Here is a 26,392-nt window from a genome sequence, read left to right as displayed (position 1 = left end):
ATAGCTTAAAAGGTATCAGGTAAATCTATGGATAGTGGTGTTCATTTAAGTAAAGTGTATAGAACAAATGAAGGTTGCAAACCCAAACGGAGAATTGGTTATTTCTTTTCATGGAGAGAGCTTACTGCCCTCTCCATCACAAACAGCTCAGTGAACTCAGTGCAGCATCACGTAGTGGGTCCTCCTGCTGTGGTTCCACATCAGAGCTCAGAGCTGGTTCCTGCTGCTGGCAAACTGGCATCCTGCAGGGGTGGCAGCCAGGGCGTCACTAGTGAAAGGAAAGCGTGCTCAGGAGCTCATTTCCCGCTACCTACGTTCTTGGTTCCTATGCCCATTGAACAAACACTGCAGTGGTTGGGAAAAAGAGTTGTTGACATTCTCATGGCAGATCATCCTGCCTCCACAGTGGAAGTCTTTTGTTGAACATTCTCATGAAACACAAATAGTCATACTCTAGGCTCATTTCAGTAGGCCCATTTCCTCAATGTGTCTCTTCACCAGATGTCCTTGTCGCCAGTCCTCCAATCTTTCTCCTTTCAGGTCCCTATTCATCCAGCTAAACTGGTAGCCACTGCCCACCAGGCCATCTTTCCTCAGCCAAAGTAGACCATGGATATATTACTTGAAGTTCTACCCACAAGGAGGAAGTTTCTGCTCTACTATTTTTTCAGAGACCATCCCTTAAAATGGATGTAACGCTGTCATAGTCCACTTAATGGCTCGTGACAATAGATGGTCGATTGGAACTAGGCATCCAAGGTACTCAGACCTTTCTGCATCCTCCTGTATAATATTACTTATATATATTTATATAAATATATATACAAATGATCTGGTTCTCTGAGTCTTACTCTCTCATTAGTAAGACGATGATACTACTACTCACTTAAGAGACTTTGTGAGACCCTAAATTCAATGATGTTACCCTTTAAATTTGTTTTCTATCATCCTGGCAGCTATAAGAGATAGAGAGTACTATTTTGATCCACATTGGAAGTCCCTGACTTCCATCTTAGCCTGGAATCAACAGTTTAATTAATTGAGTTAGTAGGTAATTCTGTTTCCACCTCCCTTTTTCAGGTTCTCCAAGTCCCTCACTCTTTCTGTGAGTTCTCTGATATCTTTCCAACAAATTCCTTTTCAACTAGAATTAGTTTCAATTGCTTGCAATGAAGAACCCCAACAGTTAAAGACATTAGTATTAGGAGATGGATGTAGAATACAGAACTTCAGAAACTTGTGAGGGTAATAAAATGGGTTAGATGCATCAGAAGTAACTCAGGTCCCATTAATTTTCAAAATACTAGTTAATTTCCGAAATGTCCTACAAACCTCAAAGGCAGTGATAACAAGTTCCCCAAATCCTCAATGGGAACTTAATCTAGTGAACACAGGTAATAATGTACTCATTTTGAAAATTAATGAGACCTGAGTAACTGCTTGGATTCTTGGTTGCAAACAAGAGAAACCATCTCTGGTTGGAAAAGGAATTTATTAGAAGGATATTGAAGGGCTCACAGAAACAGTAAGAATCTTGAATGTCCTGAGGAAGTTGTGGGTGGGAACCAAGGCATATCTGGAGAGCCAAGAACAAGAAGTCCAACCATCATCTTTTATCAGGATTAGCTTGGCCATGATGCCAACAGTTCTTACCACTGCTCTTTCAGACCAGCATCGCCACTGGCTACTGCTATCACTAGAAACCACTCTAGCTGCTCTGAATGAATCCTAGGAACCTCTTTGTCTTTGTGTCATTCTCTTAACATTCAAAGTCATGAGTTCAGGCAATCTAAGTCGTATACAGCATGCTGGCAGCTGCTTTTCATAAAGTGAGAGGGGTCTTCTCTAAAGAGGCCAAGCCTGTTGTAGGAGGCTGGTCACTTCTATAACGGGAACTGTAGTCCTTAGGCCCATTTAACATGCAATGTGGAAGGCTTCCCTTCTAATTTATATATGCCTTTCCTTTTTTTTTTTTTTTTTGGTGTCATTAATATACAATCACATGAGCAACATTGTGGTTACTAGAATCCCCCCATTATCAGATCTCCACCACATATCCGCTTACAGTCACTGTCCATCAGCATAGTAAGATGCTATAGGGTCACTACTTGCCTTCTTTGTGCTATACTGCGTTCCCCATGCCCTCCCCTACGTTATGTATGCTAATCATAATGCCCCTTATTATCCTTCTCCCTCCCTTCCCACCTACTCTCCCCAGTACCTTTCCCTTTGGTAACTGTTAGTCCATTCTTGGGTTCTGTGAGTCTGCTGCTGTTTTGTTCCTTCCATTTTTGCTTTGTTCTTATACTCCACATATGAGTGAAATCATTTGGTACTTGTCTTTCTCCACCTGACCTGGCTTATTTCACTGAGCAAATACCCTTTAGCTCCATCCATGTTGTTGCAAATGGCAGGATTTGTTTTCTTCTTATGGCTGAATAATGTTCCATTGTGTATATGTACCACATCTTCTTTATCCATTCATCTACTGATGGACACTTAGGTTGCTTCCATTTCTTGGCTATTGTAAATAGTGCTGCAATAAACATAGGGGTGCATATGTCTTTTAGAAACTGGGCTCCTGCATTCTTAGGGTAAATTCCTAGGAGTGGAAATCCTGGGTCAAATAATATTTCTATTTTTAGTTTTTTGAGGAACCTCCATATTGCTTTCCACAATGGTTGAACTATTTTACATTCCCACCAGCAGTGTAGGAGGGTTCCCCTTTCTCTGCATCTTTGCCAGCATTTGTTGTTCCTAGTGTTTTATATGCTGGCCATCCTAACTGGTGTGAGGTGATATCTCATTGTGGTTTTAATTTGCATTTCCCTGATAATTAGCGATGTGGAACATCTTTTCATGTGACTGTTGGCCATGTGAATTTCTTCTTTGGAGAAGTGTCTGTTCATATTCTCCACCCATTTTTTAATAGGGTTATTTGCTTTTTGGGTGTTGAGGAATGTAAGTTCTTTATGTATTTTGGGTGTTAACCCCTTGCCAGATATGTCATTTACAAATATATTCTCCCATACTGTAGGATGCCTTTTTGTTCTGTTGATAGTATCCTTTGCCATACAGAAACTTTTTAGTTTGATGTAGTCCCATGAGTTCATTTTTGCTTTTGTCTACCTTGCTCAAGGAGATGTGTTCAGGAAAAAGTTGCTCATGTTTATATTCAAGAGATTTTTGCCTATGTTTTCTTCTAAGAGTTTTGTGGTTTCATGACTTACATTCAGGTATTTGATCCTTTTTGAGTTTATTTTTCTGTATGGGGTTAGACAATAATCCAGATTCATTCTCTTGCATGTAGCTGTCCAGTTTTGCCAACACCATTTGTTGAAGAGGCTGTCATTTCCCCATTGTATATCCGTGGCTCCTTTATCATATATTAATTGACCATATATGCTTGGGTTTATATCTGGGCTCTCTAGTCTGTTCCATTAGTCTATGGGTCTGTTCTTGTGCCAGTACCAAATTATCTTGATGACTGTGGCTTGTAGTAGAGCTTGAAGTCTGGGACTGTAATCCCCCCTGTTTTATTCTTCCTTCTCCAGATTGCTTTGGCTATTTGGGGTCTTTTGTGGTTCCATATGAATTTTAGAACTATTTTCTCTAGTTTGGTAAAGAATGCTGTTGGTATTTTGACAGGTGCATTGAATCTGTAGATTATTTTAGGCAGGATGGCCATTTTGACAATATTAATTCTTCCTTTCCATGAGCACGGGATGTGTTTCCATTTATTGGTGTCTTCTTAAAGTTCTCTCATGATTGTCTTGTAGTTTTCAGAGTATAGGTCTTTCACTTCCTTGGTTAGGTTTATTCCTAGGTATTTTATTCTTTTTGATGGAATTGCGAATTGAATTGTTTTCCTGAGTTCTCTTTCTGCTAGTTAATCTTTAGTGTATAAGAATGCAACAGATTTCTGTGTATTAATTTTGTATCCTGCAACTTTGCTGAATTCAGATGTTAGATCTAGTAGTTTTGGAGTGGATTCTTTAGGGTTTATTATATACAATATCCTGTCATCTGAAAACAGGGACAGTTTGATTTCTTCCTTACCAATCTGAATGTCTTTTATTTCTTTGTGTTGTTGAATTGCCATGGCTATGACCTCCAGAACTATGTTGAATAAAAGTGGGGCGATTGAGCATCCTTGCCTTGTTCCCGATTTTAAAGGAAAGGCTTTCAGCTTCTTGCTGTTAAGTATGATGTTGGCTGTGGGTTTGTCATATATGGCCTTTATTTATGTTGAGGTACTTGCCCTCTATACCTATTTTGTTGAGAGTTTTTATAATGAATGGGTGCTGAATTTTGTCGCATGCTTTTTCGGCATCTATGAAGATGATCATGTGGTTTTGTCCTCCTTTTTGTTGATGTAGTGGATGATGTTGATGGATTTTCGAATGTTGTACCATCCTTGCATCCCTGGGATGAATCCCACTTGATCATGATGGATGATCTTTTTGATGTATTTTTGAATTTGGTTTGCTAATATTTTGAATATTTTTGCATTTATGTTCATCAGGGATATTGGTCTGTAATTTTGTTTTATTGTGGTATCTTTGTCTGATTTTGGTATTAGAGTGATGCTGGCCTCGTAGAATGAGTTTGGAAGTATTCCCTCCTCTTCTACTTTTTGGAAAACTTTAAGGAGGATGGGTATTAGGTCTTCACTAAATGTTTGATAAAATTCAGCAGTGAAACCATCTGGTCCAGGCATTTTGTTCTTAGATAGTTTTTAGATTACCAGTTCGATTTCCTTGCTGGTAATTGGTCTATTCAGATTTTCTGTTTCTTCCTGGGTCAGTCTTGGAAGGTTGTATTTTTCTAGAAAGTTGTCCATTTCTTCTAGGTTATCCAGTTTGTTAGCATATAATTTTTCATAGTATTCTCTCATAATTCTTTGTTTTTCTGTGGTGTCCATAGTGATTTTTCCTTTTTCATTTCTGTTTTTGTTTATGTGTGTAGACTCTCTTTTTTTCTTGATAAGTCTGGCTAGAGGTTTATTTATTTTGTTTATTTTCTCAAAGAACCAGCTTCTGCTTTCATTGATTCTTTTGTTTTATTCTTCTCAATTATATTTACTTATGCTCTTATCTTTATTGTGTCTCTCCTTCTACTGACTTTGGGCCTCATTTGTTCTTCTTTTTCTAGTTTCGTTAATTGTGAGTTTAGACTTCATTTGGGATTGTTCTTCTTTCCTGAGCCTGTTTTGCAATACACTTCCCTCTTAGTATGGCTTTTGCTGTGTCCCACAGATTTTGTGGTGTTGAATTACTGTTGTCATTTTTCTCCATATATTGCTTGATCTCTGTTTTTATTTGGTCATTGATTCTTGGCGATAAGCCTCCATGTGTTTGTGGGCTTTTTCGTTTTCTTTGTGTAATTTATTTCTAGTTTCGTATCTTTGTAATCTGAGAAACTGGTTGGCACAATTTCAATCTTTTTTAATTTATTGAGGCTCTTTCTGTGGCCTAGTATATGATCTATTCTTGAAAATCTTCCATGTGCACTTGAGAAGAACGTGTATCCTGTTGCTTTTGGATGGAGTGTTCTCTAGATATCCTTAAGTCTGTCTGTTCTAATATGTTGTTCAGTGCCTCTGTCTCTTTACTTATTTTCTGTCTGGTTGATCTGTCCTTTGGAGTGAGTGTTCTGTTGAAGCCTCCTAAAATGAATACATTGTATCCTATTTCCCCCTTTAATTCTGTTAGTATTTGTTTCACATATGTAGATGATCCTGTGTTGGGTACATAGATATTTATAATAGTTATATCCTCTTGTTGGACTGACCCCTTTATCATTATGTAATGTAATTACATTTATCATTATGTAATGTCCTTCTTTGTCTCTTGTGACTTTCTTTGTTTTAAAGTCTATTTTGTCTGATACAAGTACTGCAACTCCTGCTTTTTTCTCCCTATTAGTTGCATGAAATATCCCTTTACTTTCAGTCTGTGTATGTCTTTGGGTTTGAGGTGAGTCTCTTGTAGGCAGCATATAGATGGGTCTTGTTTTTTTAATCCATTCAGTGACTCTGTGTTTTTTGATTGTTGCATTCAGTCCATTTACATTTAGGGTGATTTTCGATAGGTATGTACTTATTGCCATTGCAGGTTTTAAATTCGTGGTTACCAAAGGTTCAAGGATAATTCACTTACTGTCTAACATTCTATTTTAACTCACTTTGTATGCTATTACAAACACAAACTAAGGGTTCTTTTTTTTCCCCCTTATTTTCTTCCTCCTCCATTCTTTATATATTAGCTATCATATTCTGTAATTTTTCTCTATCCCTTGATTGACTTTGGGTGTAGTTGATATGATTTTGCATCTGCTTAGTAATTAATTGTTTTACTTTGCTGTGTTTTTGTTTCCCCTGGTGACAGCTATTTAGCCTTAGGAATACTTCCATCTATATCAGTCCCTCCAAAGTGCACTGTAGAGGTGGTTTGTGGGAGGTAAATTCTCTCAGCTCTTACCTATCTGGAAATTGTTTAATCCCTGCTTCAAATTTAAATGATAATCTTTCTGGGTAGAGTATTCTTGGCTCCAGGCCCTTCTGTTTCATTGCATTAAATATATCATGCCACTTCCTTCTGGCCTGTAAGGTTTCTGTTAAGAAGTCTGATGATAGCTTGATGGGGCCTTTTCTTTCTTTATGGCACTCACTAGAACCTTCAAAACTATGTTTAATAATTTTGGTGAGGGTAATCACCTTTGTCTTCTTCCTGATGAGATGAAAGCATTTACTCACTCATCATTAAGTTTGATTTTAGCTCTAGGATTCATAGGGGCCATTAATCAAGTTGAGGGTATTTCTGTGCATTATTCATTTACTGAACATTTTCATCATGAATAGGTGTTGATTGTGTCCAGTGCTTTTCCTGAATTTATTGAGGTGATTTTATGTTTATCATTGTTTGCTAATGTGATAAATTAGATTGATTGAGGTTTGAATATTGAACAAATCTTGAATTACTTGGTCATGATGTATTACCCTTTTTTATATGTTGCTGAATTCTGTTTACTAATATTTCCTAAGGAATTTTTTGCCATCTTTTTCTTATTAAGGTATCATTGATATACAATTATGAAGGTTTTTACAACATACATCTGTATTATCAAGCCCCCCCCGACCCCATTGCAGTCACTGTCCATCAGTGTAGTAAGATGCTGTAGAGTCACTATTTGTCTTCTCTGTGCTATACTGCCTTCCCTGTGACCCACCTACATTATGTGTGCTAATCATAATGCCCCTTAATCCTCTCCTCCCTCCCTCCCCGCCCCTTTCCCCTTGGTAACCTCTAGTCCCTTCTTGGAGTCTGTGAGTCTGCTGCTGTTTGTTCCTTCAGTTTTGCTTTTTTGTTATACTCCACAAGTGAGTCAAATCATTTGGTACTTGTCTTTCTCTACCTGACTTATTGCACTGAGCATAATACCCTCTAGCTCCACCCATGTTGTCGCAAATGGTAGGATTTGTTTTCTTCTTATGGCTGTATTTCCAAAAATTTTAAGTCTGTGTTCATGAGGCATATTGATCTCAAGAATCTTTTGTCTGATTTTGGTATCAAGGTAACACTGGCTTCATGAAACTAGTTGGAAAGTGTTGTGTCCTCTTATGTATTCTGAAAGAGCTTGTATAGAATTGGCATTAATTCTTTCTTAAATACTTGGAAGCATTTACCAGTAAAGCCATCTGGGGCTGTAGTTTTCTTTGTGGGAAGGTTTTAATGTGTGAATATAATTTCTTTAATAGATCAGCAATATTTAGATATTGGTTTTGCTTGAATAATCTTGACAGATTGTTTCTTTCAAGGAGTTTATCCATTTCATCAAAGATGGTGAATCTATTGACTTAAATATTCTTTTAATGCTTGTGGGGACTACAGTATCCCCTCTCTCATTCCTGGTATTGATAGTTGTGTCTTTCTGTCCTTATTTTTCTTGATTAGTCTCACCAGAAGTTTATCTATTTTGTTCTCTTTTCAAAGAGTCAGCTTTGATTTTGTTTGGTTTTCTTTATTGTTTGTTCATTTTCTATCCATTGACTCTTGTTTCTTTATTATATCCTTCTTTCTGCTTCCCTGGGGTCTATTTGCTTTTCTTTTTTCAGTTTTTTAAAGTAGGAGTTTAGATAATTGAGCCTACACATTTTTTCTTTTTTAGTATGAGTAATGCTGTAAATTTCCCTCAAAGCACTGATTTAACTCCTTCTCATAAATATTGATATGTTGCATTTCATTAGGTTCAAAATCTTCTCTAATTATCTTTTTATTTATTTTTTAACTCATGGGTTCCTTGATTTCAAAATATTTGTAGATCTTCTTGATACCTTTCTATATTCTTACCTCATATTTTTGCTGTCTTTGGCTTTTTGATGTAATTTCCAGGAGATCACCACCTAAGCACCAATTTGAATCCACAGTCTGTGAGGAGTCCACGGGTCAGCCCACAGGCCACCTAGAACCTATGCTGGTGGGCAGGTGGATGTGTGGGCTGTGGGCTGGTCTCCCCTGGTTGACATGTGAGAAATGGGGCCAGCCCTGCTGTCACCATGGCTGTGTTCTGGTAGCAAGGCTGAAGAAGGGAATTTGTTAAAAGTCTGCCTATGAGTCGGCCACATCCCCAGTCCCTCTCCACCACTGTGCACTTAAGAACTCTGGCAACCAGGCATCTATTCTTATGTAGGAAATGAATATTCTTCAAAGAAACTGAATGGCCTCAGAGAAGGCCCTAATGCCAGAGCCAAAGTCCTTGCAGGAACAGCTATGGGTGGATTATTGGAATCTCCTGGTGGGTGAGTAGATGTACACGACAGAAGAGGTGGCCATCTTTTTGGTCTCCCCAACACCCTCTACAAAGGTAGCTATTTGAAGACTCATATCATGATTTTTGTTGACTGTATTCACCATATAGACTTGTGGTCTGTATGTGGCATGCTAATACTTACTGAACAAAGCTGTCAATTTGGTATATGTGTCTGTATAGAAGACTCACCGATAAAGAGTAAGATCTGCCCTCTGAAAAGTGGAACCCTACTCATAATGTTAGGACTATCCTATCATATGCAGTCTTAAATTTAATGGACCTGTACTCCAAAATGTGAGTGGTAGTTTGCTGGGTGACTGGATTACAGATCATTTTAATTTTCTTCTCACTGCATTTCTGTATCTTCAACTTCTTTACAGGGAACATATATTACTTCTGTGTTCAGATAAAATATTTTAAATTATTGAGATAAAAATTAGTAGAACTGTAATTGTAAGCCTCAGATCCAATCTAGTGAGCATAACTTAAGGTATAGGCACTGTGAAACTGATGATTTAACAGCAAACTGGATTGTCAGAATTGCCTCTAAAGGTGTTTTTAAGAAAAAGAATTAACAAAAGCTTTTAACAGTACAAATATGCGACTTCTCCATGAAAAACAATTGCAGGAGTCAGAAGAAAAGGCTGTATGGCCCCTCCTTCTCAGGTTACAATTCCTGAAGAAAGATAAAATTATACTGTAGTCTAGTCATTGATTTAACAGGACAAGAGTGTCATTATCTCTTCTGTTTGGCCCCCATGTACTGATGATAGTATTGTTGCTGGGGTAAGCGGGAGGTTTTGAAGACTTCCCTGTTACCCTCAGGGCTTTTAGAGAGGAAACAGGTGCCTACCTTCCATTTATTCACTAACATGGTTGTTTTTCTGTGCCTTGTCCACAGGCAGCTGGCTAAGAGTCTTGGGCAGGCTGGTGAAATCGAGCCTGAAACAGAAGGAATACTAACAGAGTATGGTGTGGATTTCTCAGATTTCTCTTCAGAGGTTCTAAAATGTCTCCCTCAAGGCCTGCCCTGGGCCATTCCACCAGAGGAATTCAGAAAGAGACGAGATTTAAGGTAACAATCTGAAACTCTTTAAGAACAATGTATTTCTACCTTTCTGCCTTCTAACCTAACTTTCCTACAAGCTGGAAAGGTTTTAAACTATGTGGGAAGGTTTTAAATTATGAATTCAGTTTCCTTAATAGATGTAGGGAATATAAATACTGGTTTTGCTTGAATAATCTTGACAGATTATATCTTTCAAGGAGTTTATCCATTTTATCTAAAATATTGCATTTATTGGCTTAAAGTCATTCATAATTCCCTCATTATCCTTTTAATGATGGAGGGATCTATAATGATGCCCCCTCTCTCCTTCCTTGTATTGATAGTTTGTGCTTTTCTCTCCTTATTTTTCGTGATCATTCTCACCAGTAACTTGTGATTTTACTCCATCTTTCCATCACTATTCATCACTTAATTCAGTTGAGAATTAAGTGCTCTGTATTAGAGGTTCACAGATTATGGCCTGCAAGATAAATCCAGCCCTTGAGCTAAGAATGGTTTTTATGTTTTTAAATGGTTGGAAAGAAAATCAAAACAAGAATAATCTTTCATGTAAACTACGTAAAATTCAAACTTCTGCATGCATAAAGTTGAATTGTAATGCAGCCATGCTAATTTGGTCATATTTTGTGTATGGCTTGGGTTTTTTTGCACTATGACAGCAGAGTTTAATAGTTGTTACTGAGACCAAATGGCCTGCAAAGCCGAAGATATTGGCTCTCTGGACCTTTGGAGAAAAAGTGTACTGACTCCTGTTCTAGACCATTCTAATTTCAAAAGACACAGTTGCCACCTTCTTTGCTCATTGCTCTGGCCCATAGGTCTGGCCAAATAAAGACAGCGTTATCTGGTTAGAAGTGCCTTCCTTTAAATGGGACTCTTTAGGCACAGAGCAAAGGATTCAAGACTTCTGTGCTTGGAACTTCATTTTAAAGCTTTACTTTTAGGTCTGGAATTTGGTGGAAAGTACTTTTGTGGTATTTTTATAACAACATCTTCTTTGAAGATGTTTCTTCATTGTGGGATGTTAGTTCTTTTCTGATATTTCGCTTCAGAATTTGGTTTCAGTATTGGCATTCATTTTGGATGCCACATGGAGATATTTAGAACCAAGAAACTTTTCATACAACCCACTGAGGCTGTGGAAGGTTTTTTGTTAAGGTCATCCCATGTCAGTCTTTTCTACCACACTTGCTCACTTCATGCAGCTGAACTTGTGATGCCTTTTGCTCTTGATGTCCATTACTCCACCTAGTTTGAGAATCTTCCTTCTCTGCTCCTTCTTGCTTATTGTATATTTTGAGAATTTACTGCCTTTCTTCTTTTCTTGCTGAGTGTCAGCAAGAAAAAGGAGAAGGTATTCCCCTTTCCTACTTGTTAGTAGCTCCAGTAGAGCACACATGATATTTAAAGTCAGTTAACTCGAGTTGCCATCCTGGCTTCGGCTTTAACCACCATTCATAGAACTTCTGCTGCTCAGTTATCTTGTCAGAGGCTTTGAGATCTTGGGCCCATAACCTTACTCTCTCTGAACCTTCCTTTTCTCATATACAAATTGGGGGGCTTGTTTTATGAGATCTTTTCCTATACGTAGGAATCTATAAAAAGAAAAATTAATGAGAAAAGAAAGTCAGAATGACTGGCTGAACTTTGTTGTTTGAAGTATAAGTTAGTATAGCCATTCCCCAGTAGCTATCAACATTTTTAATGTACCTACCTTTTCACACAAAAACTCTACTTCCAGAAATCCATCCTACTCAAAGAAGTGTACCAGGATATATGTGCAGGAATGTTCACTGATGCATTATTATAAAAGTGACACTGCTAATGTCCATCAATAAAGGAATGGTTAAATAGCCTGTCATATCAAAAAGAGCATTTCCTCCCACTGAAAAATGGCTAGATCCATGTGGACTGACCTAAAAGGATGGCCGTTGTATACTGTGAAGCAAAAGAAACAAGTTGCAGAATACTATGAATATAAGTTTATTTTTTATAAGCTCAAATAATATAAAAACTATGTAAGTGTATATATACACACACATACATATATATGTACATGTGTAAATGTATATGCACAGAAAAGGTCTGAAAGGAAGTACATCAAACTGGACTTGATCGCCATTGCGGACTCAGTGCAGTAGTAGGAGGGAGTGAGGCAGTACTTTACTTTTCATTTTATAAATTGCTCCACTGTTCAAATTATTTTTAATAATAACTTTCATAGCTTTCAATAATAGTAAATGGGAATATCAGAAAAGAGAGGTGCTCAGTCTTTTCAAGCCTGATTCCTAGCCTATAGATAAATAAAAAGGCACCGCAAGAGTCAGAGCCTCCTGTTGCTCTCAGCTCTCCCAGTGGGCTCCACCTTGCCATTTTCTTTGGCTTCCATTGTCTTGTGGGTTAGACTGTGGAACTGGAGCATCGCTCTGTAGAAGTCCTCTGCTAAAACACACCTGTGTGTCTTGTGAAAAGATCCAAAGATATGGGGAGCCTATAGGATACACTCTGCTATGACCATAGTAACAGTGATTTTTTTTAAATTAAGGAATCATTGATATACACTCTTATGAAGGTTTCACGTGAAAAACATTGTGGTTACTACATTCATCCATATTATCAAATCCCCCCCATACCCCATTGCAGTCACTGTCCATCAGTGTATTAAGATGCCACAGAGTCACTACTTGTCTTCTCTGTGCTACACTGTCTTCCCTGTGACCCCCACACACACGATGTGTACCAATCATAATACCCCTCAATCCCCTTCTCCTTCCCCACCCACCCTCCCCTGCCACACCCCTTTGGTAACTGCTAGTCCCTTCTTGGAGTCTGTGAGTCTGCTGCTGTTTTGTTCCTTCAGTTTTTCTCTATTGTTATACTCCAAAAATAAGGGAAATCATTTGGTACTTGTCTTTCTCTGCCTGGCTTATTTCACTGAGCATAATACCCTCTAGCTCCATCCATGTTGTTCTAAATGATAGGATTTGTTTTCTTCTCGTGGCTGAATAGTATTCCATTGTGTATATTAACACCTCTTCTTTATCCATTCATCTACTGATGGACACTTAGGTTGCTTCTATTTCTTGGCTATTGTGAATAGTGCTGCAATAAACATAGGGGTGCATATATCTTTTAGAAACTGGGCTTTTGCATTCTTAGGGTAAATTCCTAGGAGTGGAATTCCTGGATCAAATGAAATTTCTATTTTTAGTTTTTTGAGGAACCTCCATACTGCTTTCCACAATGGTTGATCTAATTTACATTCCCACCAGCAGTGTAGGAGGGTTCCCCTTTCTCTGCATCCTCGCCAGCATTTGTAGTTCTTAGTCTTTTCTATGTTGGCCATCCTAACTGGTGTGAGGTGATATCTCATTGTGGTTTTAATTTGTATTTCTCTGATAATTAGTGATGTGGAGCATCTTTTCATGTGCCTGTTGGCCATCTGAATTTTTTTTCTTTGGAGAAGTGTCATATCTTCCACCCATTTTTTAATTGGGTTTTTTGCTTTTTGGGTGTTGAGGCATGTGGGTTCTTTATATAATTTTGGATGTTAACCCCTTGTCAGATATGTTGTTTACAAATATATTCTCCCATACTGCAGGATGCCTTTTTGTTCTGCTGATGGTGTCTCTTGCTGTACAGAAGCTTTTTAGTTTGATGTATCCCATTTGTTCATTTGTTCATTTTTTGTTTTGTTTCCCTTACCCGAGGAATTGTGTTCAGGAAAAAGTTGCTCATGTTTATATTCAAGAGATTTTTGCCTATGTTTTCTTCTAAGAGTTTTATGGTTTCATGACTTACATTCAGGTGTTTGATCCATTTCGAGTTTATTTTTGTGTATGGAGTTAGGCAATAATCCAGTTTCATTCTCTCGCATGTAGCTGTCCAGTTTTGCCAACAGCAGTTATTGAACAGGCTGTCATTTCCCCATTGTATATCCATGGTTCCTTTATTGTATGTTAATCAACCATATATGCTTGGGTTTATATCTGAGCTCTCTAATCATGGATCGATGAGTGTGTTCTTCTGCCAGTACCAAATTGTCTTGATTACAGTGGTTTTGTAGTAGAGCTTGAATTCTAGGAGCATAATCCCCCCAGCTTTATTCTTCCTTCTCAGGATTGCTTTGGCTATTCGAGGTCTTTTGTGGTTCCATATGAATTTTAGAACTATTTGCTCTAGTTTGTTGAAGAAGAGTTTTGGTATTTTGATAGGGATTGCATTGAATCTGTAGATTGCTTTAGGCAGGATGGCCATTTTGACAATATTAATTCTTCCTTTCCATGAGCACGGGATGTATTTCCATTTATTGGTATCTTCCTTAATTTCTCTCATGAGTGTCCTGTAGTTTTCAGGGTATAGGTCTTTCACTTCCTTGGTTAGGTTTATTCCTAGGTTTTTATTTTTTTGATTCCATTGTGAATGGAACTGTTTTCCTGATTTCTCTTTCTAGTAATTCTTCATTAGTATGTAGGAATGCAGCACATTTCTGTGTATTGAGTTTGTATCCTGCAACCTTGGTGAGCTCAGTTATGAGTTCTAGTAGTTTCGGGGTGGATTCTTTAGGGTTTTTTATGTTCAATTTCATGTCATCTGCAAACAGTGACAGTTTAACTTCTTCCTTACCAATCTGAATGCCTTTTATTTGTTTGTGTTGTCTGATTGCCATGGCTATGACCTCCAGACTATGTTGAATAAACGTGGGGAGAGTGGGCATCCTTGTCTTTTTCCCAATCTTAAAGGAAAAGCTTTCAGCTTCTCACTGTTAAGTATGATGTTGGCTGTGGGTTTGTCATATATAGCCTTTATTATGTTGAGGTACTTGCCTTCTATACCCATTTTGTTGAGAGTTTTTATCATGAATCAATGTTGAATTTTGTCAAATGGTTTTTCAGTATCTGTAGAGGTGTTCACGTGGTTTTTGTCCTCCTTTTTGTTGATGTGGTGGATGATGATGATGGATTTTTAAATATTGCACTATCCTTGCATCCCTGAAATAAATCCTAATTGATCATGATGAATGATCTTTTTGATGTATTTTTTATTCGATTTGCTAATATTTTGTTGAGTATTTTTGCATTTATGTTCATCAGGGATATTGGTCTGTAATTTTCTTTTTTTGTGGTGTCTGTGTCTGATTTTGGTATTAGAGTGATACTGGCCTCATAGAATGAGTTTGGAAGTATTCCCTCCTCTTCTACTTTTTGGAAAACTTTAAGGAGGATGGGTATTAGGTCTTCACTGTATGTTTGATAAAATTCAGCCGTGAAGCCATCTGGTCCAGGAGTTTTGCTCTTAGGTAGTTTTTTGACTACCAACTTAGTTTCACTGCTGCTAACTGGTCTGTTCAGATTTCTGTTTTTTCTTGGGTCAGTCTTGGAAGGTTGTGCTTTTCTAGAAAATTGTCCATTTCTTCTAGGTTATCCAGTTTGTTAGCATATAATTTTTCAAAGTATTCTCTAATAAATATTTGTATTTCTGTGGTGTCCGTAGTGATTTTTCCTTTCTCATTTCTGATTATTTATGTGTGTAGACTCTCTTTTTTTCTTGATAAGTCTGCCTAGGGGTTTATCTATTTTGTTTATTTTTTTGAAGGACCAGCTCCTGCTTTCATTGATTCTTTCTATTGTTTTATTCTTCTTGATTCATTTATTTCTGCTCTAATCTTTATGTCCCTCATTCTACTGACTTTGGGCCTCGTGCCTCATTTGTTCTTCTTTTTCTAGTTTCATTAATTGTGAATTTAGACTGTTCATATGGGATTGCTCTTCTTTCCTGAGGTATGCCTGTATTGTAACATACTTCCCTCTTAGCACAGCCTTTGCTGCATCCCACAGATTTTGCGGTGTTAAGTTATTGTCATTTGTCTCCACTTTTTGCATGATCTCTGTTTTTCTTGATCCATTTATTATTTAGGAGCATGTTCTTAAGCCTCTATGTGTTTGTGGGCATTTTTGTTTTCTTTGTGTAATTTATTTCTAGTTTCATACCTTTGTGGTCTGAGAAGCTGGTTGGTAAAATTTTCAATCTTTTTGAATTTACTGAGGTTCTTTTTGTGGCCTAATATATGATCTATTTTTGAAATGTTCCATGTGCACTTGAGAAGAATGTGTATCCTGTTGCTCTTGGGTGGAGTGTTCTGTAGATGTCTGTTAGGTCCATCTGTTCTAATGTGTTGTTCAGTGCCTCTGTCTCTTCTTATTTTCTGTCTGGTTGATCTGTCCTTTGGAGTGAGTTGTGTGTTGAAGTCTCCTAAAATGAATGCATTCCATTTTATTTCCCCCTTTAGTTCTGTTAGTATTTGTTTCACATATGTAGGTGCTCTTATGTTGGTTGCATAGATACTTACAATGGTTATATCCTCTTGTTGGACTGACTCCTTTATCATTATGTAATGTCCTTCTTTGTCTCTTGTGACTTTCTTTGTTTTAAAGTCTATTTTGTCTGACACATGTACTGCAACTCCTGTTTTTACTCCCTATTGTTTGCATGAAATATCTTTTTCCATCCCTTTGCTTTTAGTCTGTGCATGTCTTTGGTTTTGAAGTGAGTCTCTTGTAGGCAGCATATAGACAGGTTTTGTTTTTTTATCCATTCAGAGACTCTATGTCTTTTGATTGTTACATTCAGACCATTTACATTTAGGGTGATTATCGATATGTATGTACTTATTGCCATTGCAGGTTTTAGATTCGTGGTTACCAAAGGTTCAAGGGTAACTTCCTTACTATCTAACAGTCTAATTCAACTCACTTAGTGTGCTATTACAAACACAATCTAAAGGTTCTTTTTTCTTTTTCCTTCTTTTTCTTCCTCCTCCATTCTTTATATATTAGGTATCATATTCTGTACTCTTTGTCTATCCCTTGACTAACTTTGGGGGTAGTTGATTTGATTTTACATCTGCCTAGTAATTTATTGGTCTACTTTCTTTACTGTGGTTTTATTTCCTTTAGTGATAGCTATTTAGCCTTAGGAACACTTCCGTCTAAAGCAGTCCCTCCAAAATACACTGTAGAGATGGTTTGTGGAAGTAAATTCTCTCAGCTTTTGCTTATCTGGAAATTGTTTAATCCCTGCTTCAAATTTAAATGTTAATCTTGCTGGGTTCAAGGCCCTCCTGCTTCATTCCATTAAATATATCATTCCACTCCCTTCTGGCCTGTAAGGTTTCTGTTGAGAAGTCTAATGATAGCCTGATGGGTTTTCCTTTGTATGTGATCCTTTTTCTCTCTCTGGCTGCTTTTAATACTCTGTCGTTCTCCTTTGTCTTTGCCATTTTAATTATTATATGTCTTGGTGTTGTCTTCCTTGGGTCCCTTGTGTTGGGATATCTGTGCACCTCCATGGCCTGAGAGACTATCTGTCAATATTCTTTCATTCCTAGAGATCCTTTTTCCTCTTTGTACCTCAGCTTCTTTGTATTCCTGTTCTCTAATTTCTATTTCATTTACCATTTCCTCTACTTCATCCAATCTGCTTTTAAATCCCTCCATTTAGGTATTGTATTTTTCAACATTTGTGTCTCATTCTTAAATTCTTCCCTGAGTTCTTGAATATTTTTCTGTTACTCCATGAGCATGTTAATGATTTTTATTTTGAAATCTCTTTCAGGAAAGTTGATGAGTTCGGTTTCACTTGGCCCTCTTTCTGGTGTTTGTGGGATTTTGGTTTGAACCCAGTTCCTTTGATGTTTCATATTTGTGGGTGGAGCCCTTTAGTGCCCCCTGGAGCTGCTCAGCTCCTGGAGCAATGGCAGGGGTCTCAGTCAAGCAATGCTGGTGCCTGTGGGAAGAGGAGGAAAGAGCTGTTTCCTGCTTCCTGGCTGCAGTACCTGTCTCCACAACCAGGTCTCGTGGGCGGAGAGCACAGGGAGAATCCTCTATGCTTTGCACTTGTAGCTGCTGTAGGTGGGGCCACCCTCTGGCTGGCCTGGTGCAATGGTGGGTGCAGCCAGTTTGCAAGCTGGTGCCAGCTGGGAGGAGGGAACGACAGGCTCCCTATTGTGGTGGGCAGCCTCATAGCTGCGTTGGCAGCCTGAAGCTTCTGAAAATTCCCAGCCTGCTGGGCACAGTGCACCCAGACAATTTTGTCCACCTGTCCTTTCTCCTGAACAGCAAGCTCTGTGCAATCCTTTCCCCTTTAGCAATGCTCTTGCTGTTAGGAAGTCTCTCAGACTGCTTACTTTTCTTTTGTGCCAGAGTGGCTGGCTGTGGATATGTGTTGCTGGAATCTCAGTTTCTCCAAGTATTCTGCCTGTTTTAGCTTTCCAACCCCACTATTCTCCAGCACACCATGTAATGTAGGTTCGTGTTCCCAGAGCAGATCTCCAGGGCTGGGTGTTCAGCAGCCCTAGGCCTCCACCCACTCCCTGCTCCTTTCCTCCCTCCAGTGAGCTGTGGTGGGGGAAGGGTTTGGGCCCCTCTGGATCATGGCTTTGGTACTTCACCATTTTCCCCAGGTGTAGGCAGTCTGCTGTAGCCTTCATTCCTGTTGCTCTTTCAGGATTAGATATATTTGCTCTATTTCCCTATGTGGTTTTGGGAGGAGGTTTCTGTCTCACTTCTTATGCCACCATCTTTAATCCTAACAGGGTTTTTTTTTTAATAGCTTTAACCTCCAAACACTTTCTCCCTGCCTGTTATCTCTAGGATTGTTTCTAAAATTCAAGTCTGGTTTGTTTTACTCCTGTTTTCTTAAAATCTTTCACCTGCTTCCTGATGTCTGAAGTAGAAATCTCTGAACTTTGTTGAACATGCATTTCCAATGATGTGTCTTTATTTTGAATTACAAAATTACAAGTGTACTTACCACTTTACTAATTTATTATGCACATTATAAACATACATAAAAATGGAAAATATAATGAAATAATTTAAAAATATTTTAATTTTACTTAAAAAGTTATAGGAGACTTCATTTTAATCAAATTACTTTTGGTAAAAGCAATGTGATTGAATATTCTTTACTGATTTTTTTAAAAGTTTGCTTCAGGAAACAGAAAGGTCTGATTATAACTTAGAGTTTTTATTTTAATTTTCTTTATAGAAAAAGATACATTGTATTTTGGGAAGAAGTGAGCTGAACTTACTAAATCATAATAATCATTTTTCAATCCTATTCACTGATTATATTCAGAATCATTTTGAAAGCCAGCTAATAAATTTCCATCTTTCATTTCAATCAGTTCTTATGAACTAGCTGAAAAGTGCTACATTTAAAAAAATGGTTTCATAATCCTGTGTTGTTTTTCATTTGGTATCTTTAAAAACAAGTTAGAAAATTCTGTTAGGAAGTTTAAATGTAGATACAAGTAGTTTTTTTGTTTTATATTCTTAGACCATTTTTGACCCCCAAATTGTGTAACAGTGGAAACATTTCAAAACATCCATTTAAAAAATTTTATCTTAAATTTTGAGTTTCTTGTTTTATTTTTTCAGAAGCAGTAATATCTTTTCTCATTGTTAAAAAAATCATTTTACCTTTAAGGGACAGATTGTGTTTATTTCTTTTTCTAAGTGTCTGCTAGGTAGCATATGATTGACAGTCATTGTTTTGATATCATCATGTGGCTGATGATAAATTCATATTAGGAATAGAAGAAATGTCAACTTTGCTATTTTCTTTGTGTTAACAGTATTACTAGTTTAGTATTATCTTCAATCTGTGGATCTTTGGAAGTCTTTTTTAGCCACTTGCCTATTTTGTAAGGATTAGTTTAGCTAAACCTAGGTAATTTCCATAAATCCATGTACTGGGCATGGATAAATACCCATTAATCACAGTTGGCTGAAAGCATAGGAACTAACAAGAGTGCCAGGGTCATTGCCTTTTTTCGGAATGCCGATGCTTTCATCTGTGCACCGTACTTACTACCTAACCCATTCATCTGGTGAGGGTACCAGGGTTAGTTAATGCATTTATGTAGTCACAATTGATTTCTTATTTTTTAAATAAAAGATAAACATAAAGAGAAGTCCATAGTATGCTGAAATGTTTGAACTTTTCCTTGTCTTTGACTGGTCTCATGATAGATTTATTCAGTTTTTCAACAAACAGATGTTTATTGAACACCATCCATGGACAGTGGGGATTCAGCAATGAACTAAAGTAGATGTGGTCTCTGTTCTTATGGAACTCAGTCTCGTGGCAGAAGATCATGAATCAGACATTTTAAGCCTTAGTCAAATATGCAATCATAGTGGAGAAGAGAGGTACTTGGTGCAAGAGTATAATACTAGTTCTTCTGTTCAGAGGTCCAGTGCTTTCAAAGAGGTTTTATCAATATTAATTTTCCTAGGAATGAGTCCCAGTGCATGCCAAAAAAAATACATGTACTATGAATAAATTAATACCTATTCTATAAACTCCTAAATAAAATCTTCTATGTCTTTTTCCTTTTTCTCCCATCTCTCCTATATACATTTATTTACATATGTGTATATAGAATATATATGTGTATATATAATATATGCCAAGTACTAAGTTAGTTACTGGAAAATTCAAGATAAGTAAGGTCCAGCCCTTGTTCTTCAGGGCATTACTCTTCCTCAGAGAGACAGATTTATACTTAAATTGTAGCAGAGTATGGCAAGTGCTATACTATCAATATGAACAAATCGCCAGGGTCATTTTTACTTGAGCTGAGGTCTTAGAAATGAGTAAGCAGTGAGGGAACTAGTGACTAAAGCAGTCTTCATTTTAGTGATAGGCTGTGGCTGTAGAAAAGGTGATGTGTTCCCCTAAGACTCCCAGATCCTTCTGTAACAGGACCCACAACTCCTATGGTTTTGATGGCTTCTTGACCCCCTTTGCTGGGCCACTGTGCCATGAGCCTGCCATGTTACTCTTGCTCTAGCTATGTAAGGACTTCTACATCCCTGTTTAGGTTTGGTATTTGAACAATTATATTTGGAACAGAAAAGTTCCATCAATCTTTAAACCTCATAATCCAATTATGTCAGTAAAATTCCAGTTTTTTAGTCCAGTGGAATTGGGGTAATATTTTGCAAACTGAAGTTGAGAGAAATAGTGTTTATTTTGAAAAGAAAAATGGTTGGTTAGCAATTTTCAAGAAGCAAGGCTAGTGTGAACTCCTAGGGGTGATCTAGCCCTTCTGATTGGGAGCACCATTTTTCAGGACCTTCAGCTCCCATCTGTGGAGAATCTCTGCTTGCATGGCCTAGATCTGAGCTCTCTTTAGCAGGGCATCAGAGGTTAAACAAACAAACAAAAAACAACATTAATACTACAAGCCTTTTGGGTATTAGAAAGAGAATATATCCAAAGAAACTGCTTGAAGGGGGTTGCACCAGAAGCTCAAGAAACCCCATGGTTATTTCTGAGACTGGCTCCAATTATTTCTAATTTCATTCAACTTGTTTTGTTTCCTTTGTTGCTAAACTGGAATAGGAAACCAAAGCTTAAAAGCTCAATTAAAGTGGAAAATGAAAACCTAAATATTGGAGGGGGGAAATACCATGCTAAGCTGCTTTTTAAATTTTTCCTACAGTTAATAATATTGTGGAAGTTTGGATCATGTCACTTTACAGTAAAACTATGAGCTTCATTGAGTAGAGGTGATTTCTATAGTTTTTAACAGGAGAACTTGTGGATATCTATTTCTTTACTATTCCCTCAATAAAAAGGAAGCCCAGTGACCTCCACTGGACCATTACAAATGTGAAACTTGGCACTTAAAATTGCTTGCTCTAAATTTTCCAATTGCTTTCTCTCTTTTTTTTTCCATTTAATGTCGTTCTGCCAACTAGTGATTTTATTATTATAAACAGGACATTGTATTCACTTTTAAGAAGAAATATGAAGCTGGAGGTAAAATTACAAACTGTAGCTTCTCTGATGCCAAAATAGAAAACAATGTGCTAAAAATACTGAGCACAGAAAGGGTGTTGTGGTAAGAAATATTGAAATATCTTCAAGATGGAACTGTTACAAATAGACAGAAATTTCATCTCACTCCAGGTAAAACCAACCTTGAAATAGCAACTTGAAAGGAGAGACATACAATACCAACCTCTTTCAGATCAACCCTTTTGTGGGAAAGCTTTCAAACATAACTAACATTAAATGACTAATGATCTTGCTGTTTATTGGGAGGTTCAATATGGTTACATTGCCATTAGAAGAGGTTCCTCTGGTAAAGGAGTGTGGCAGCATAGAAGGAACCCTGGAAGGTAGTATGGCTTTCCTAGAGACCACCTGGGGACCTTGGGCAAATCAGTTAAACTGGGGGAGATGGAGAGAGAGAACAGTTTCATTTTTTGTAAAATGGATTATTTGACCAGGTTAGGATTTTGAAAAACATGTTAGTATGTCACAAGTTCTTTGGGATTTTAACAGGTATTATGGAATAAAAGGGTTCCAAGTATTTTTGGAAAGCAGTGGGTTAATAGGTATCTTAGAACTTTTTCTGATGTATCTTCTCATGGATCTAATGTTCCTTAGGATACACTTTGAAATTGCTCAACTAAATATTTACTGTTAGAATGTATTAGCTCTAAGGTGTGTTACTCTGTTTGAGATATCCTTTTTTTAAATTTTTTTTATTAAGGTATTATTGATATACACTCTTATGAAGGTTTCACATGAAAAAACAGTGTGGTTACTACATTTACCCATATTATCAAGTCCTCACCAAAACCCCATTGCAGTCCTTTTTGGGTCATTCAGAGCCATCTCATTCTTGGATTTGAAAGAAAATGGTGGCTCTCTGCTACATTTACCTGACAAATAAATATTAACTGTGCCTCACTGTGGGCAACACAAGAAATTTAAGGATCATGCTTTAAATCTCAGCTCTTCCATTGCAAAAGGAGCCCCTTCTTAACTTACTTAAAGGGAAGCAAGATTAAGCTGTTCTGCATTAAATGGGGAAGCTGTGATTGTCATTGGAAACTAATGGCAATATTATTTCCTTTGTGTAAATCCCCAACTCACTTTATGAAATTACAAGAAAGTCATAGATAGTAACAAAGATTAATGAGTACTGAAGTAGATCCACAACTGGATTTTCTTAATTGTAAGTACTTGAGTAGTTGGTCAACACATAAAATTTATATTGATAAATAGCATCACTCTTAGAGAAGACAGATATTCAAAGATCAGTAGATCTTATCTGAACAGGTGAAAATTGCCTATTGTAAGATAAGACGGTATTTCAGTTTGTACCCAGAAATAATTTTATAGCATTGTGACAATATGAGTGCATGGGAAAGATGACTAATTTCTGTACATTCTAAATAAAATCTGTATGGAAATTATACTATAATGATATGAAAAAATGTTTTTGTTTGGGTGGCCTAGGATTTGGAGTAAACTACTAGGGTATAGGGGTATTTAAATGTCGGGGTGGCAGAGTCTTTTCACTTTTTTTTTATATTGAGATATTCAAATATCATAAAATTTGCCTTTTTAAAGTGTACAATTCAGTAGTTTCTTGTATATTCTCAAAATTGTGCAACCATCACCACTAATTCCAGAGCATTTTAATCAACCCGAAAAGAAATCCCATACCCATTAGCAGTCACTCCCCTATCCATGTACCCACTAGCTCCTAGCAATAGCAAATCTACTTTCTGTATCTGTGAATTTCCCTATTCAGGACATTTCATAAATGGATTAATATAATCAGTGGTCTTTTATTTCAGGCTTCTTTTATTTGACATAATGTTTCAAGGTTCATATATAATGTAGCACATTTTTAGTACTTCATTCATTTTTATGGCTGAATAGTATTACATTGTATGGATATACCATACTTTATCCATTCTTTGATGGACATTTGGGTGTTTCTACTTTTTGGCAGTTATGAATAATGCTGGTGTGAATATTTATGTGGACATAGGTTTTCAGTTCTCTTGGATATCTACCTAAGAGTGAAATTGCTGGTTCATGTAGTCAGTCTATTTTGAGTAACTGTCTGTTTTCTAAAGTGGCTGCATATTTTACATTCCCACCAGCAGTGTATGAGGGTCCCAATTACTCTATATCCTCAGCATTGTTATCTGTATTTGTAATTGTAGTCATCCTTTTGGATATGAACTAGTATCTCATGGTTTTGATTTGCATTTACTTAATGACTGATGATACTGAACTTGTTTTTATGTGCTTATTGGCTATTTGTATATCATCTTTGGAAAAATGTTTATTCAAATCCTTTGCCTATTTAAAAGTTGGATTGTCCTTTTATTGTTATAAGTAATTTTTGTATTCTAGATATGGTTATTTATCAGACATGTGATCTGCAAATATTTTTTCCTGTTGATTCACTTTCTTGATGCTATTCTTCAAAGTACAAAAATTTCTATATTTGAGGAAGTCTAACTTACCTTTCTTTGGTTGCTGGTATGTCTGGTGTCATACCAAAGAAACCATTGGCTAAGCCAAGATCACAAAGATTTACACCTGTTTTCTTCTAAGAGTTTTATACTTGTAGCTTCTTTATTAATGCTTATGATCCATTTTCAGTTAATTTTATATATGATGTGGTGTAGGGGTCAATTTCATTATTTTGCACATGGATATACAGTTGTCTCAACACCATAGGAAGAGACTATTGTTGAAAAGATGACTCTTTCCCCCACTGAATTGTCTTGGTGCCCTTTAAAAAAAAAAATCAGTTGACCATAAATTTATATGTTTATTTTTGGACTCTCAAAATTCTATTCCATTGATAGGTCTGTCTTTATGTCAGTACCACATTGTCTAGATTACTGTAACTTTTTAGTCTAAGTTTGTAAGTGAATCTTCCAACTTCCCTTTTTTTCCCCAGAACTTTTTGGCTATTCTGGATCTCTTGCATTTCCATGTTAATTTGGGATCAGCTTGTCAATTTCTCTTCCACCACCCCCTGTCTCCAAAAAAAGAAAAAAGAAAAAAAAGAGGTCAAGTTTTGATAGGGATTGTGTTGATTCTGTAGGTCAGTTTGGGAAATGTTGTCATTATAGCTTCCAAACTATGAGCATGAGATATCTTCCCATTTATTAGGTCTTTAATTTCTTTCAATAATGTTTTGTAGTTTTCAGTATACACTGCTTACACATCTCTTGTTAAATTTATTCCTAAGTATTTTTTTCTTTTTGATCCTATTATAAATGAAATTATTTTCCTCATTTTATTTTCAGATTGTTCATTGCTGATATATAGAAATAGAATTCATATTTTTTTTTTTACTGAAGGGTAGTTGACACACAGTATTACATTAGTTTCAGGTGTACAACACAGTGATTCAACATTTATATACATGATAATAGAATTCATACTTTATATGTAAGTCTTGTATCCTGTAACTTTGTAGGACTCATTTTTAGTTCTACTATGGTTTTTTGTGGTTATCTTAGAATTTTCTATATTTAGAAGATCATGTCATCTGTAAATAGAGCTAGTTTTGCCCTTCCTTTCTGATCTGGGTAGCTTTTATTTACTTTTCCTGCTCAGTTGCTCTCTTAGAACTTCCAGTGCAATGTTGAATAAAAGTGGCAGCAGTAGACCTCCTTGTCTCCTGTTCTTCATGTTGGGGAAAACCATTCAGTCTTAAAACATCAATTATAATGAGAGCTGTGGGTATTTTAATAGAAGCCTCCTATCAAAGTGAAGGTAATTCCTTCTATTCTTAGTTTATTGAGTCTTTCTCATAAAAGCTGTTGTATTTTGTTAAGTGGTTTTTCTGCCTCTATGTGAGTTTTGTTTTTTATAAATATGACCTGTTTCATTGATTGACTTCTATATGTTGAACCAACCTTGCATTCCTGATTAAATCCCACTTGATTGTGATGTATAATCCTTTTTATGTTGCTGTATTTGGCTTGCTAGTGTTCTTTTGAGGCTTTTGCATCTATATTTCTAAGATATCATGGTCTGTAGTTTTCTTATGATGTCTTTGTTTGTTTGTTTGTTTTTGAGGATAATACTGGCCCCATAGAATGAATTTTAGAAGAGGTTGTGAAGAATTAGTGTTAATTCTTTTTTAAATGTTGGGTTCATTTGACAAATGAAGCGATCTGGCTCTGTACTTTTATTTGTAGGAAATTTTTTTTATTATTAATCAGTCTCTTTACTTGTCTACTAAACTTTTCTATTTCTTCTTAAATCACTTACAGTAGTTGGTATATTTTTATCTTGGTTATATAATTTGTTGCCATACAATTGTTCATAGTATTATTCCCTTGTAATTTTTTTTACTTCAGTAAGGTTATTAGTAATATCTATTCTTTCCTTTTTGAGTTTAATAATCTGAATCTTCTCATTTTTCTTGGTCAGTCTAGCTAAGATTTTGTCAACATTATTGTTCCTTTCACATCAACTTTAGGGTTTGTTTATTTTTGCTTATTTTTCTATTCTCTGTTTTATTTATTTCTGCTCCAATCTTTATTATTTCCTTCTACTTGCTTGAACTTAGTTTGCTCTTCTTTTGCTAGTTTCTTAAGGTGGAAGGTTATGTTAATGAGTTCAAATCTTTCCATTTTTTTATGTAGATATTTTACAACTATAAAT

At 36.6% G+C, this 26,392-nt stretch overlaps 1 protein-coding gene across 5 annotated transcripts in view; it reads left to right on the top strand.

The window, feature by feature from the left end:
- The window catches only part of DIS3L2 (DIS3 like 3'-5' exoribonuclease 2), a 372,410-nt gene that overhangs the window by 188,689 nt on the left and 157,329 nt on the right, over nt 1-26,392 (top strand). For all 5 annotated transcript variants that reach the window (XR_005030205.2, XM_057503433.1, XM_036912160.2 and 2 more), the window contains one exon: nt 9,713-9,886. Coding sequence is in view for 4 of the 5 variants with exons in the window: in XM_057503433.1 (XP_057359416.1) it covers nt 9,713-9,886 (174 nt within the window). In the remaining variant the exon portion in view is untranslated. The remainder of the gene's footprint in view (nt 1-9,712; nt 9,887-26,392) is intronic.

This window comes from Manis pentadactyla, chromosome 6 (assembly GCF_030020395.1).
Source record: "Manis pentadactyla isolate mManPen7 chromosome 6, mManPen7.hap1, whole genome shotgun sequence".
In the NCBI taxonomy this organism is placed as follows: Eukaryota; Metazoa; Chordata; class Mammalia; order Pholidota; family Manidae; genus Manis; species Manis pentadactyla.
The sequence above is the reverse complement of the archived record's forward strand: the minus strand, read 5'-3'. Positions and strand labels throughout refer to the sequence as shown.